Genomic DNA, 16,627 nt, shown 5'->3' with positions numbered 1-16,627 from the left:
TAAAAACAAAGGTATTTAAGTCAGGGATAAAAATTCAGTTTTAATTCATGAAATATAATAATTTTCTTTAAAAAAAACTTCACAAATCATATGTTTAGATATTCCATTTACAGGAATCATTTTGCACATATTACTGTCTGTCTACTGGAGCACTTCCCCAAAACAAGAGAGAGGCCTCTCGACTCTCTGGCATCCAGATACAGAAGATCAGGTTTTTTTCTTTATATGAGTTAAGCATATCTATATCTAACTCTCTATTCTTCTTAGAGTCACACAAAAAATTCGATTAAAGATCAGGAACTCTCACTGTGAATTTCCATATTTCTTAAGGTTTGTTTTCTTGTAAGTTTAATTCTTGGCGTTTTAAAACACTAACTATAATGTCCTTGTAGCAATTATACCCTTAAATAACTGCAAACTTTAACTCCTATTTAACATTTTTTGTCAGGGATTACGGCCCTATAATTTCTTAGAAAAATCAAACAGTTAGATTGACGTGGGAAAAATCAGTGAGACTGCAGGCCGTTGTTTAATATGCTTTTAGAAATCAGAAAACATAACAAGAACAATAAAAAACAAGTAAAAGAGTGAATTAATTTCTGTGAGATCAGACATATTTATAAATTTTCTTCCATATTAAGCTTCCTTTTCAATATAGCCTCTTTTCTCTCATGTTTCCTTTATGCATATCACATCCAGCAGCTTTGAAATATTGGCTCATTACTAAAAAATCTCTCTTCATTTAAAAATTTTGTATCTAAAACTAGTATTTTATATATTAGAACATTAAAAAAAATCAACTCACTTTTGAGATCATGGGATCATAATAAATGCTAATATCACTTCCTTCTTGTATGCCACTGTCAACACGTACCTTCAAAAAATAAAAAAGGAGCAAATATAATTTCACAGTGGAACAAAAACCAAGTTTTGACCTCACAGAAGACATACATCTCATACTTTTAAACTTGACAAGTTTCATGAGAAGATAAAATATTCTTTTCATCAAGGGCTAGAAAATCTCCTCCCACTTACCCCTTGTGGGAAAAATACCTATGAATTACTCTCCTCTTAAAAAAAAAAAAAAAGAATGAATGAATGCAAACTTGCACTGTTAGTCAAAATCACTTTTTTCTTGTAAAATCCAGAGCAAAAGAGATTTGGCTTTTGATCACTCTATCAATTTATAGTGGTTTATACAACTCTGAATCTGAACTCTCAATGCAACCAATGCTGACTTAATTACTGCAATAAAATACACTTGTAATTATTCCTCCAACTGACACCTGGCACGAAAGATGCCCCTTGTAATCGCATTCTTTCTGAGTATGTATGTAATCACATCCCTTGTGCCCCACTATAGCCCTTCTGAGGGCTCCAGTGGGGACACAACTAAGGCTCATTCAGCAGGAACTTTGGAGCTCTGCTTATCAGCTCTATAGGAATACTAGTCTTGTAGCTTTCATGTCTGTAATACTTTCCTTTTCTGCCTCACCCTCTCCACTGTAAAACATTTTTTTTTCTGTTGCTGCTGTTCCCCTGGGTGTTTAATGTTTACACAGCTTTTTCCATGGCTTTGCTTTGTAAGGACACAGCCTCAATTAAAGCTCTGATTCCGCAATTTTCATAGGAAAAAAGTAGCATGAGTTCAAAAATTTCTTTTGAAGAAACTGATTGCTGTTAAACAGCCAACAAGTCAGTTAGTATATTGCTGATTCTTGCTTTTATCTCTCAGTTTGATTTCATCAGTGTGACATTGAGGTTAGCCATATAAAACTTTTAAAATGAGCAATTTCTGGGAAATAAATATTTATTAAATTGTTGCTGTTGAACTTTGGAATCTAAAGCACTTTAGTGTTTTTTTAATCAAAGTAAATCAAGACTGATAAATGCATCCCAGTGATCTTAATGACAGAGGAATCCAATTGAAGTTGCTGAAACACTAGGGCTTTGATATTTTGCATTGTAAAGGGGGTGGCAAGTGGGACCTAGAAACTCACTTAAATCTCCACCTATGGGAAGGAATCTTTCTAATAAACAGCAGCTCATCTGATTGCAGCAAGGCAAAAAAAAGGTCAACACAATGGCTGTTAGGCCTTTAGTATTTTAATTTAGGCAATTACCAAGGGATCACATGTAGAACCTCTTGTCTAAAGAATCCACATGAGGACAGGATGATGACTTTATTATCCAAATAACCTAAAAGATATCCCAGTAGCTTTATTCTCTTTCTTCAATGAGAACTACATCCTAACATGGATTTAATGATCATTTTCTTTTTTAAACACTTTAATTGAATATTAATACACACACAAAATATTTGTATTTGCACTTCAACATCACCTTCACTATAAGAAATCAAGACGCTTTATAAACCATTAGTTAGCCCGACAACAGAACTGTGAGGTAAATGGCATTATTATCCCCATTTTACAGATGATGAGGCATAGCAAGGTCACAAAGGAAATATGTAGCAGGAAATTCAAACTTTCTGATTCCCATTCTTATAACTATTAAGCCATCCTTCTTCTCTGTACAGGTACATACATACATGAATGAATACATCCATACACAGAGATAGAAAGAACTATTAAGATATCTAGTCCATCCCACTGCCAATCAAGACTGTTCTCTATAGGCAGCATATTGCTTCTTGTACTGCACAGTACATACACATATATAACGTGAAGCATACCTGTGTATATAATCTTTGACGCATGGCATTTATATAGCACTTTTCATTTCCAAAGCAACAAACACATGTAAAGTAATTAATCCTTACAACACCCCTGTGAGGTATACAAATATTATTATCCCAATTTTACAATGAGAAAACATATAAAGAAGGGCCAAATTCAGATGTGAAATAAGCAGATGTAACTGTTCCTGAAGTAAATAGGAGTAGGCACTGTTAATGCCAGTGCTGATTGTGGCCAAAAGAAGTTCAGTGATTGGCTGTTAGTGGAAGAATCAGGATTAGAAAACAGAACTTCCTGGCTCCCCATTACATGCTTAGTACGCTAAACAATGCTTCCACTGTATATACTGTATACACAAACTTATACGTAATGTACTTGGATATATCCACACTAATTTAAAAATTCAAATATACTGAAAAACAAGGAACTAAAAGAAGGTTCTTGAAAATTTGATTTATAATTTCTTAAATTATGAAAAAAGTACCTGGGGCCAGTTGGTATGTAATAAAAGCTTTCATTCCTTCTAAAAATTATTCTTAATAAAATAAACACAGAAAAGCTACATAAAAATGACAAACTGATAGCAGAAAGGAAATAATTTTACCATCTTCAATTCTCTCTGTTGTTCTTAGGTATATCAGCGGGCTGATAACAATAGGTGATCCTGTAAACTATAGTGTGCAAAATTGGATATAACAGAAACCTTTATTTTAAAGATCCCTGCTCTAGTGTGTTTATCTTGACAGATAATAGTAATACTTATTAGCATTACTTTTTCTTAATGTTTTTCCTTTTCTCGGTATTTAAAAAAATACTACAGGGAGTATGTATACAAGTCAAGATCCTTTCACAGCCCAAACAGTTCCAGTGGCGTAGTACTCTGGTGCAATTGTGTATTACTACATTATAATGTTAGGTGCTCTAGGAAAACATAATCATAGAACATTAGGGTTGGAAGAGACCTCAGGAGGTCATCTAGTCCAACCCCAACTAAAATCATCCCAGCAAGAGCTTTGTCAAACTGAGCCTTAAAAACCTCTAAAGGAAGGAGATTCTACCATCTCGCTAGATAACCCATTCCAGTGCTTCACCACCCTCCTAGTGAAACAGTTTTTCCTAATATCCAACCTAGGCCTCCCTCGCTGCAATTTGAGACCACTACTCCTTGTTCTGTCATCTGCCACCACTGAGAACAGTCTAGCTCCATCCCCTTTGGAACCTCGCTTCAGGTAGTTGAAGGCTGCTATCAAATCTCCCCTCACTCTTCTCTTCTGCAGACTAAATAAGCCCAGTTCCCTCAGCCTCTCCTCATAACCTATGGCTTCAATCCTGCAATGACCAGTGCACTGGCACACCACTTTGCCAGCATGAAGTCCTACTAACTTATGCATCCAGAGTTTCACCTAGACACAGTTCACTGCAATATTGGGGTGTAAGAGACAGACAGACCTACTCCACCTTCCCCAGGCTTCAGAGCCCAAGCTCTAGCCCCAGCTTCAGTGTGCTATCTTCCCAGCTATTTTGAGAGCTCTAGCATAAGCCCCATTAGCCCAACTCTGTTGACTTGAGCTGGGAGGCTCACTACCACAGACAATGTCAACATCGGCACCCTTAAAGAATGGATTGTTGATCACATTAGCGAAGAATGGCTTCGGAGCTCCTCAAATCTTAATTGCAACTGCAACACAGACAGTTTGTTGCAACATGCAAGAGTAATAAGTTTCTTTGGCCATGTCTACATCTAAAATTTTGCAGCGCTGGTTGTTACAGCTGTATTAGTACAGCTGTATAGGGCCAGCGCTGCAGAGTGGCCACACTTACAGCAACCAGCGCTGCAAGTGGTGTTAGATGTGGCCACACTGCAGCGCTGTTGGGCGGCTTCAAGGGGGGTTCCGGGACGAGAGAGCAAACCGGGAAAGGAAACCAGCTTCCCCGCGGTTTGCTCTCTCGGTCCCGGAGCCAGCCAGCAAACCGCAGGGAAGGAGACCTGCTTGCTCGGGGTTCCGGGAACGAGAGAGCAAACCGGGAACGCCGCGGTTTGCTCTCTCGGTCCCGGAGCCAGCCAGCAAACCGCAGGGAAGGAGACCTGCTTGCTCGGGGTTCCGGGACCGAGAGAGCAAACCGGGAACGCCGCGGTTTGCTCTCTCGGTCCCGGAGCCAGCCAGCAAACCGCAGGGAAGGAGACCTGCTTGCTCGGGGTTCCGGGACCGAGAGAGCAAACCGCGGCGAAGCTGGTTTCCTTTCCCGGTTTGCTCTCTCGGTCCCGGAACCCCGAGCAAGCAGGTCTCCTTCCCTGCGGTTTGCTGGCTGGCTCCGGGACCGAGAGAGCAAACCGCGGCGAAGCTGGTCTCCTTTCCCGGTTTGCTCTCTCGGTCCCGGAACCCCGAGCAAGCAGGTCTCCTTCCCTGCGGTTTGCTGGCTGGCTCCGGGACCGAGAGAGCAAACCGCGGCGAAGCTGGTCTCCTTTCCCGGTTTGCTCTCTCGGTCCCGGAACCCCGAGCAAGCAGGTCTCCTTCCCTGCGGTTTGCTGGGTGGCTCCGGGACCGAGAGAGCAAACCGGGAAAGGAAACCAGCTTGATTACCAGAGGCTTCCTCCTTCCACGGAGGTCAAGAAAAGCGCTGGTAACTGTCTACATTGGATTACCAGCGCTGGATCACCAGCGCTGGATCCTCTACACCCGAGACAAAACGGGAGTACGGCCAGCGCTGCAAACAGGGAGTTGCAGCGCTGGTGGTGCCCTGCAGATGTGTACACCTTCAAAGTTGCAGCGCTGTAACTCCCTCACCAGCGCTGCAACTTTCTGATGTAGACAAGCCCTTTGTCATAATCTTGATGATACTTATTTCTTTGTAGTTATTCAATTTTTTAAAAAAGTTTAAAATGAGATACTCACTAGCCCTAAAAATCATACTCTGAACTAGCAGCTGGTACAATTAAAAATTATTATAATCTCAAACCCAGTATAGAATTCTTAGAGCATAGGAAAAACATTTCCCCAATGCCCCATCTTCCTAACTTTCCTAGTCACTCTTCTACTTCCCCTATCCACCCACCCATCCACACACCCCTACCTCCTTTAATTTGAAAAACAACCAAACTAATTTCAAATCACACTTGTAAGATGCCACTCCTGAGACTTTCTATGCCAAATTTTAGCTCAGAGCAAATTTTTCGACAACTTATCTTTTGAAAACAGAAATTTATAAAAAATGGCGAAGCACCAATAGCTTCAATATAATTACCAAATTCTTCAGTCAAATCAATTTTATTCTTAATTATGTGACATCCTCAGAAGACAAATTAATCTCCAGTATTGCACATTTTCTGCTGCTAAAGAACAGATCAAAAATATGGTTTGCTAAATAAAAATAGAACAGCTTTTTTTAATAAGACAACGAGAGTGATCAGCAAGAAAACAGCCCAGCTACTCTGTATGAGATCCTCAAACCATTTCTCTGAAGCCTCCAGCATAATTAAAATTTCTTTCTTCAGTACCATGATGGGCCATGTGAAGCTATCAGCCGTCTCCCACCCTTCATTTTCAATTCACCTCTCCCCCTAAGCACAACTCCCAGCCCGCCCTGTCTACCTGACAAGTGACAGCCCAATCTGATTAAATGCTTGCAAGGGAGGGGACTTGTGGGACTCCATGACAGGCCAAAAGTGATCACCATGGAGATACATAATTACAGCTGTCAACGCGTCTACTGTCCTGCTGGCATCAATTTGATTGCTCCCAGCAATAATGATAGACAAAGCTTGGTGTGCACTCTCCTGCACCCAATCACTTTATCTGTTCCGTGGTCCATTTAGCTGACATGCAACATTCACACAAGCAAATAACAGCAGTAAGCAGAACATTTAAGGCATTTTAATTGTTTTTTCTTTCTATGGATGGCTCACAAGCACAAATGTTATTACATAAAACTCCTGCTGCAACATTAATTGAAGAAAGATTTGGTGGGACAAAGACTGTAGGGGGTATAGTTTGCCATTATCACTTGTACTTTCAACAGGTCTCACGTTTGGAAAATTGCAAATTGCAAAAACTTGCAAGGGCAAAATGTTTGACATCCTGTTAGCTATTACAACATGGTAAAAATGTCCAACAACCACTAGAGTAATCATTATAAATTATTAAATACACTCTTTGTTTCATTAAAAAAATGTTTAGATACATCCCATGATACTTGTTTTCTTATCTTCTATTTAACGTAACATAATGCCTGTTAAATCTTTACAATTTTTTCTTCTGCTTTCAGGCTTTGAACACAGCATGAAGCCTTAAAGCCCAGAAAGGGTCAGGTCCCTTTAGAAAGCATATGGGCAAAAACAATTTAAGAAGTGAAATAAATCATATATCCAACAACATCTCCAAATTTAGGATTCCTCCTGTAATCTTTCACTATTTTCCATTCAAGTAATCACACTGAATAATCATATTCACAGATGGTATAGTCTTGTGCTTTCACCAGATGACACAGTGGATTTATTACTTATTACTTTGATTATACAAAAAGGAGATGTCCCTGTTCTTTTATTGGAGCAAAAACCTGTTTGTTAAGGAGCCACTCTGCATAGTTAGACTATGTTTAATAATCACTTCAACAGTAACAAATGGTATTTGCTTCTTAAAGGCTGCGAATTTGAATAGCAGTCCAGCTTCTCTTTGGAGTATTCAGTCCTTTGCAGTTAAAGAGTTAATTCAACATCTGATTATGCTATTTGCTCTACAGCATATTTATATTTGAGGCTTGTTTGAAAGGATTAAACAGAAGAAAACTTTATAGCTTTATAGTCCAATTTGGTTAATGCTGTATTTTTTTAATCATCTTAAATTAGCACAAATAATAATATTAACCATCTTTAACAATGATAGAAACTAAGGGCCTGATCATCAGAGGGACTAAGCACCTGTGAAGATCTGAAGTTCTCAGCACCTACGAAAATCAGAACCTAGGTCACTTACATTGGACACATGTAGTGGTTCTTGGTATCGAGACAATCTACCAATAGATGGCAGACCGAAAGATTTGTAGGGATCCTGAAATGAAGGTAAAACATGAGAAAGCATTAATTTAGAGACATTACATACAGAAAAAAAGGTTAAGTAGTTGCAAAATTAACAGCTTCTACCACTTCTATTTTGATTAACATTCTGTTTCCAGAATTACTTATTGTCAGGTCATTTTCCCTTTTTCCACTGAAGAACTGGAACATTTATTAAAACCTCATCTTTCTGAAATGCAATTATTAAAGCAGAAAAGAGTATTTCTTCCTAGTCTTTACAGCAGTCTTTATAGCAGGGGTCAGCAACCTCTGGCACACAGCTTGGCAGGGTAAGCACCCTGGCAGGCCAGGCCAGTTTGTGTACCTGCTGCATCAGCTGGTTCGGCCGATCGCGGCTCCCACTGGCTGTGGTTCGCTGCTGCAGGACAATGGGGGGCAGCGGGAAGCCGCAGCCAGCACATCCCTCGACTTGCGCCACTTACCACAGCCCTCATTGGCCTGGGACAGTGAACTGCGGCCAGTGGGAGCCGCGATCGGCCAAATCTGCCGACACGGCAGGTAAACAAACCGGCCCGGCCTGCCAGGGTGCTTACCCTGGAGAGCCGCGTGCTAGAAGTTGCCGACCCCGGCTTTATAGTATCAACTCCTTAGCCATCTTCAAGCTTTGGTATTTTGGGGTAGGGAGAAAGGGAGCGATGACATAAAAAGTTTTTCAAAGGCAAAATGCGTAGTTAGGAGTTCAACTCCCTTTGACTTCATATGTGAATTGGGTCCTTTGTGACTTTAAAAATCTCACACATAATACTACTTACAAACTTATCAGTACAGCAAATTCTGTGGTGAACAGAACAACATACACAGTGAAACAGGATTCTGTTGTTCGAACTCTTTAATATTCATAGATGGTTGAGCAAAAATTCTGAATACCAACTACCTTAGTAAAGCCATACTAATAATCAATGTACATTTTGTATCATTCAAATCACAAATACATTTATTCTTCATCCAAATAGTCATACATCCTGTAATGAGCAAAACAAGCAACAAACTACTGTGTCATGAAAAATAAAAAAAGAGGGACAAGAGAAATTAAGATGTCTTGGGAAATAAAAGCAGCAATAGTCAAATGGGAAAACACATACCAAGATGCTGATTTTTTTTTTTAAAGATTGCCTATAGTATTAATATTCTGAAAACAAAATGAAGACAGCTGAATATCATTCATTCAACAGACAAGTCGAAATTTCCAAATATCAAAAACAATGCTAATAACACGTTAAACTTACAATACCAGTCTTAGTCATGCTTAAAAAGAGAATTTTTTTAAGTCAGATTTTTTGTTTGGTTGTTGTTTTGGTTTTTTTTTTTCGCTATTACTATGAAGAGTCATAATGTAACTGTGTACTTATGGTTTTGAAATTCACTTTCCAAATTGGTCATATAAAGCAAATGTAGCTACAGAGGAGCAAACATCCTTCCTGAACTATTAGTAAATGTCTCAGTACCATTAAAAGTTTGGCAGCTTACAGAATTTTCCCCAAATATTTAGGCCAAAAGTTTTAAGAAAAACATGGAGGTGAGCAAACCTGAAGTACTGGTTAATAGTTCAGAAGAAAATGAAATACACCCCAATCATCATATTAAATTAAGCTGAAAATATGCCGTGAACTTCCTTTGAAATGATTATTGGCTACTTGCAGGAGATACATTTTCAGACGAACCTATGTGGCAACAATTTTGGTCTCAGGCTATTCTTTTGAACTACAACATAAAAATCCACATAAAACTTTCTTTAATCAGTTGTGTTACATACAGTAAATCACAAACCTCAAATTATAAATCTTGACATCACCTTGGTGCCTATGTACACCTGGGTATTACCCCTCCACATACAGCCTCCCACCCCATACCACTTATTTTACCTCAGCATAAACTCGACATTCAACCGCCCAGCCATTGATGGGAATATCAGCTTGTTTGTGCCTGAGAGGGTAACCCTTAGCAACACGGATCATTTCTTGGACTAGATCCAGGCCAGTAATGCATTCTGTGATGGGATGTTCAACCTGCAAGGTCAAGAACTGACAGTCAGTAGGTAACAAAACCAACCAAAAAAACCCATCATAAACAAATACAGATAAACAAAGATATCACCAGCCAAAAATGGGACAAGGGTTAATTTTCAACTCTGGGCTTTCTTCATCAAACCAAACTGAAGAGACAAGCAAAATCAAAAGAAAAAACAAACAAAAAATCACACACACACAACAGTAACCATCTTCTTTTGAAAAAACCTAAATAAAATAAATAAACTAAGCACAAAGAGTAAAAGCAAAATTACAAAAAATATGAAAGTACATTTTATTTTTTACAACATAATGGTATTTGGTGCAGATGTGTTAGTTTTTTGTTTGTTTGGAAGTATAAAGAAGGAGGACTCATTTTTAATCTAGCAATGTAATGTATTTTAACTGAAATCCTCAAAGTAGCTGATAATCAACCCATTCTGCTACACTTAACATGGCATGTACAGGAGCAGCTTACGATTTTCCACAGAGCTAGTCTACCCTAAATCTCACCCATTCGCCTGCTTTCACTAACCTGTCCTGACAAGCAACCAGATTAGCGTAATCTTACATCAGCGCAGTGTAGCAGAAATGAGCAGATGGATCCTTCAGTTTTTTTCCCTCCAGACTTATCTGTGTAGTGCTTAGCAGGCACAATAGCTGGGCTGGACCAGTCGAGTCACTCTGCTCTCTCAGCAAATTGCTGCTAACGGCTTTGGATGATGCTGTCATGGGAATACCCATCATTTACACTAAAGCTGGGTCGGACTGGGTGCGTGTGCAAACTTACGTGCACACACACACACGTGGTTTTTTATGTGGTTGTAAACTGAAAATGTTTATTAATTTAGAGCAATCTCTAACGATTATGGAAAAGTTGTGAAACAAAAGCAGCCAAAGAAGATGAGTTATGGTCCTAATATGTAGACACAAAGACACATACTATTAGCATGTGATACACACAATGAGAGCATTACAACTTCCCAGGTAAAAAACAGGACAGAACTGCCATTTTTAATATAAAATGTTTTTGTTCTAGGGGTCAAATATCCTAAGAAAATGCACTTCACAATGATTTCTCTATCATGAGATGTCATATAATATACATTTTATGACACAGGAAAAGGTCAATGAACAAACTAGTTGTCTTCCTTACTTCAAGTACACTAATTGAAGGAAAACAGTTAGTTAATCATCATAATAATCTTGTGGTTTATCAGAGCAAGACAATGCACTGGTCTTAAAAAAAAAGATTGCTTTGTAAAAATAAACAGATGGCAACCATAATTAGCCCTGTGTGTGTTGTGAGTGTTTTTATAGTTTCAACAACATTTTAAGACATTTTGACATAATTTTAATGACAAATCATCACTGAAATAAGCACCTATTCTTTGAAGTATAAACAGGGTCTTGAAAATGGGAATCTGATTATGCAGTTTAAGAACACATCTTTGGGATTCAATCTTGATTTTACCTAGCACATGATACTCTCTAGTACGTCACACTTAATAAACCTATTTGGAGTATCTGGAAACAATTCAGCAGCTACCTTGCAGTGTTACACTACAGCACTTAGTTTTGTTATTAAAACAAAGTTTTAATAGAAAGTTACTATATATCAATTATTTGGTCAAGAAAACTTGTTCTCACAGTTAGGATTTTAATTTAAAAATTACCTTTAAACATTTTCAGAATTTTAATACTGGGAAAAAACATGTAACATTTCTCTAAAGAAGACATTTTTATTATTTAGCCTCATCATTTTTCTTGGATTACACTTGGCATTCCAGGCACAATAGCGTCATTGTGGTTTTCAGCTTTATTGTTGATGATCAAAATAGGATGGAATGTTTCTGGAAAGAGAAATATTTTTGTTGTTTGTTTCTTCAGTCTCACAAACATTTATTTAATCTACTCTACAATAAGACTCTTTGACTTAGTCAATATTATCTTGTTGCTTCAAAAGACTCCCTTTGTATTTCAAGAAAATGGTATTAAGAAAATATGGCAAGCAAGCTTTTTTATATACATAGTCCACTGGAACTAACCTAGACACTATTTTATTAGTAATTTCTAGTCACACATTTTGTTAACACACTCGCATTGTTAAATCTCCAAAATATAATCCATAAAATGTGGTGGAAACTGAGCTGTATATTTTAAACTGAATTTTTTAATTAAATATCTCAGTGGCATGAAGCAGTCACCTTTTTTTAGTCTTTGCAATTCATTTCTTGAATATTTTTAGCAATAAGCAGAGCATGAAGCCTATAGTCCAAAAGAGTAAAACTGTTCTATCCTGTTCAAACTATGGCCCTGATCCTGCAACACACTCCCCGAGGATGCAAGGATCCACACACACAGAACTTATGTACAGGATCTGAACCTAAGGGTCTAATCCCATAGATCTTACTGAGGGGTAAAAGGAAACCAATATATCTTTTTTTCCTCAAATAATGGAAGGATTGTGATTATGTCACTAATTATATTTTTTTGTACATGGTGGTCTTGGATTTACTTCCCCCTTCCTTCCCTATTTTTTTTTTAATAGATTTCCCCATTTAATGTAATCTTCCTTTTTTTGGCAGGTTATTCCATTTTACTTTTACTCTTTTCAGAGATCTACTCTTGTTTTTCCTGCTTATAATAGATTTATAATCTTCTTTTTATATTAATTTTCTTTCCCTCCTCCAACCTATATTTCCATACTAGCTATGGGCGGGAGGGATAGCTCAGTAGTTTGAGCATTGGCCTGCTAAACCCAGGGTTGTGAGTTCAATCCTTGAGGGGGCCACTTAGGGATCTGGGACAGAAATCAGTACTTGGTCCTGCTAGTGAAGGCAGGAGGCTGGACTCAATGACCTTTCAGGGTCCCTTCCAGTTCCAGGAGATAGGTATTATTATGCGTGTGTCTAGGGGCAAGTCTACTCTACAAAATTAAGTCAACATACAGCCGCCACAGTAATTAAATTGCTTTTGTATGTCCACACTACACTCCTTGTGTCGGTGGTGCGCATACTAACCAGGGTGCTTGCACTGATTTAACGATCAGTGTGAGGGCATTGTGAGACAGCTCCTAAAGGCAGCAATAGTGATGTAAGCAACACAATGTCTACACTGACACTGCATCAACCTAACTACACTGACTTAAGCAGTAAGCCTCTCACAGAGGTGGAGTTACTAAATTAGTGTAGTAGGCGAGTTACGTCAGTGAAAGCTACTTTCTGTCAACCTACTTGGTACACCAGGCCTATGCTTCAATTTGTCTCCCGTGATGTTGCATCCACATAGTAATACCAGCTCCCTGAGTGGCGTTGAGCCATGGTTGACACACTGAAGTCAATGCAGCGCGAATATAGACACTACATTACCAATATTGACCCTAGCAGTTCTTCAGCAGCTGCCCTAAGGTCAGAGAGACCAGAAACCCCACCCCTGCCTTTTAAAACGTTGTGAATTTTTGAAATGCCTTTTTCAGAGTGTCCATCTTGGCGAGCATACCTAGCAGCTCTCCACTGCAGTGTGCAACTGCCCTGCTGACCATGCCTGCTATGCACTCCAGACACACTTCTGGCCTAGAGTACACAGGAGATATTGGATCTCCTGGACCTGTGTGGAGAAGAGATTGTACAGGCATAGCAATGGAACAGCCATAGAAATGTGGACATCTACAAAATTGCACGGGGGATGCAGAAGAAGTACCATAGGGATCAGCAGCAGTGCTGCATAAAAACAAATGAACTGCGGCAGGCATGTCACAAGACTAGAGAGCCTAACAGTCAATCCAGTGATGAAGACCTGCCATTTTTACAAAAAGAGGTGCATGCTACATCTAACGGAGATCTCACCACTATGCTACCAAGGAGCCCGAGTCACAGGTCCTTGACAAGAGCAGTGAGGATGAGGTGGTGGTAGTGGTGGTGGAGAATTGGGGACATGCGACTGGCTAGGGTCCAGCAATGCTGCAAGCCAGAAGTTGTTTTGAGACTCCACCACAGTCCAGCCAGAAGTGTGATATCAGCTAAAAATCATCACTGCCTGTGGAGAATGGTGCCAGTATCCAGTGCCACTGCCCTATACTCAGTTCCATGCAACCTAGCAATTCCCTCATTTTCCTCACCCCAGCAGGCCATACTCAACATGGCTGGAGCTGTGAGTAGCACACTGCATATGCACTCGGAAGCATGAGTGTCAGTGAGGGAGCCAGGGAAGAGAGTTCTGAATCTTAGCGTTCGTTTTCCATTGTGACTATACTGACAGTGGTACCTCTGTGTTTTATCTGTAGCTGCTGCAGCTGTGGCTTTGAGGGGTTTGCCAACCACACCAGTGAAGTGCCTGACCCGTACCAGAAGGGGAGTAGAGGGGAGAGGATTCTGGATGACATTTTCACCAAGATCCTGCAACCTAGGGTTACATCAGATGGTGACCATAAGGCCTGGAGGATGAATATTGCAGACAGTAGGGAGGCCCAAAAGTTGGAGAGGGAGATGCACCAGGACATAATGGGTCTTTTCAAGCAGCAAACAGATGCTGCAGACACGTGTGGACCTATAGGCTCAACAATCCCAGGCTCACTTGCCTTTGCTGTTTATGGAGAACTTCATTATAGCCCCACCCAATAATCCCCCCCCACAAGATTCCACGTTGCATCAGAAGTCGCATCCCTACCCCTGCCACTCCATTACTGGAGATATTCAGTACAACCACAGCTTCACATAGATCATCCTTAGTTCTCACAGGTCAGTGTATGTGTTGCTAAAATAGAAATCAATGTTCCTTCTGTTCCATACATTTATTAGTTTTAATATATTTTCTTTTAACTTGCACAGAATATTTTGAAGTGTTTTCATTACTCAATAGTACTGTTTGGAAAATAATTAATCTTTATCAGTTGCTAACATATGCAGCAGAGTGCCTGGCAGTAGTGAAAATACCCACCCACTTGTTATTGTACTCTGTGACATAACTCACAGGATCAGTGACAAACACAGTATAATAAGCATAAATGTACAGCAAGCACCACTGAATTAATAGGTGCACTGTCAGTGATATATGCACCAAGCACCACACAATTCCCAACAGGACCCCAAAGAGCAGAGCCAGGGAGAGCACAGGACACCACAACTCATTACTCTGGCTCGCTGTTAGAGTGCTCTTTCAAAACCTTTCTGAGCCATACAGTGTCACATTGAGCTCTTCTGATAGCCTTTGTGTCTGGCTGCTCAAACTCAGTGGACAGCTGCTACAGCTTGGCAGCAACTTTTCCCTGTTGGCATCACAGATATTACGCAGGATGTAGTGGGCAGCTATAACCATAGGGATATTTTTCTCACTGAGATCCAATCTTGTGAGCGAACAATGCCAGCATTTGTTCAGACTACCAAAATCACATTCAGCTGTCATTCTGCACATGCTAAGCCAGAAGCTGAGGTGGTCAGTGTACAGCCTCATGAGCCAGAGGAGTAAAGGGTAGGGTGGGTCCCCCAGGATCATTATAGAATTTCAGCATCGCCACTGATAATCTGCTGGTCGGGAAAGAAAGTCCCTGATTATAGCTTTCTGAACAGTCCTATGTCCTTAAAGATACAAGTGTCATGCAACTTCCCTGACCAGCCAACAATGATGTCAGTGAAGCATCCCCAGTGATCCATCACCACTTGCATAACCATAGAAGATTAAGCCTTTCTGCTGATATACTCTGTAGCAAACATATACCCTTTTAATACATATTATATTAAATCAGACCTAGTTTAAAAAAATCACGAAACTGTATGTATATGAGTGACATAGATTGGCCTAAATCCCTGGATTATACATACTAAATTGCTTAAGTAACTGTTGTCATATATCTTGAGCAATCCCATAATATATTTTCCATAAATTAAGTGACTATGGTTCTGAATTTGAAGTACTACGATTACTTCTAACATTTTGAAACCTTCTTTTTGCCCTCATAAGATAATTTACATTAGAGGAAATTTAGCAACATTGTACACCTCTACATTACATATACGCCTTATTCACAAGCATTAGTGTCTCTAGATCTAAAGCATAATAGAAATAATATTTCAACTGAAGTGTTCCTAAAGCAAGAAAAACAATCATTTTGAACGTGTTTGTTAGAAAGGGAAATTTTGACACCGCCCTCAAGCTACGAAGGTTATAGAGCTGAGATTCTGCTTTTAATTTATTTCAAAGCATGTTGAGGCTATTTCTGATTATGACTACTTTTTATTAACCAAATGACAACTAATTAACACAAACCAATGCACTCCTCGAGTGGCTATAAAGGATCAAATATGTAACATCTGCTCTGCTCCTAACAGTGGTAACTCTGCCTGAAAGTGATTCCAGTTGTGTAGTATATGACAATACACAGCAAGCTCACTTGTAACTGATATGGGAAGCATCTAAGTCTGTATACTTTCTGCATGATAGCAAGAATGATTTATTCTCTAACAAAATTAGCTGATCTCAGATCCTCTTATAGTCATCAGCACATGGCATGACAGTTAGATGTAAATTTTTTCTGCTGACAGCAAATAATAATTCACTTTCCCTGAACCACTGATTGAGAGAAAAACATCTATAACGAAACAATTCATGTAAATTATAATAGAAATCATATAGCCGGTACACTGGTTTTCTGTCTCCCAACTTCATACTGTACTGCAACATTTACCACAGAAATAAAAGTACATAAGCATCCTTTATTTGTGCTTGTTTACAGGATTGTGTGGTAAAAAAAGTTATCTTCCCAAGGAATTGATCAAAAGAGAGCACTGTCCCCAAAATTTTAAAACCACATGATAGTGTAAGACACACTGCAGATGTTTCTGAATTATGCTCAG

At 39.3% G+C, this 16,627-nt stretch overlaps 1 protein-coding gene across 1 annotated transcript in view; it reads right to left on the bottom strand.

Moving 5' to 3' along the window:
• PCCA (propionyl-CoA carboxylase subunit alpha) overlaps window positions 1-16,627 on the bottom strand; it is a 430,643-nt gene that overhangs the window by 243,009 nt on the left and 171,007 nt on the right. The window contains 3 exon segments of the mRNA XM_030568083.1: window positions 806-874; window positions 7,670-7,744; window positions 9,633-9,776. Of these exon segments, the coding sequence (XP_030423943.1) occupies window positions 806-874; window positions 7,670-7,744; window positions 9,633-9,776 (288 nt within the window).

This window comes from Gopherus evgoodei, chromosome 1 (genome assembly GCF_007399415.2).
Source record: "Gopherus evgoodei ecotype Sinaloan lineage chromosome 1, rGopEvg1_v1.p, whole genome shotgun sequence".
NCBI lineage: Eukaryota > Metazoa > Chordata > Testudines > Testudinidae > Gopherus > Gopherus evgoodei.
Note: the sequence above shows the minus strand (reverse complement) of the source record. Positions and strands in the feature narration are given on the sequence as shown.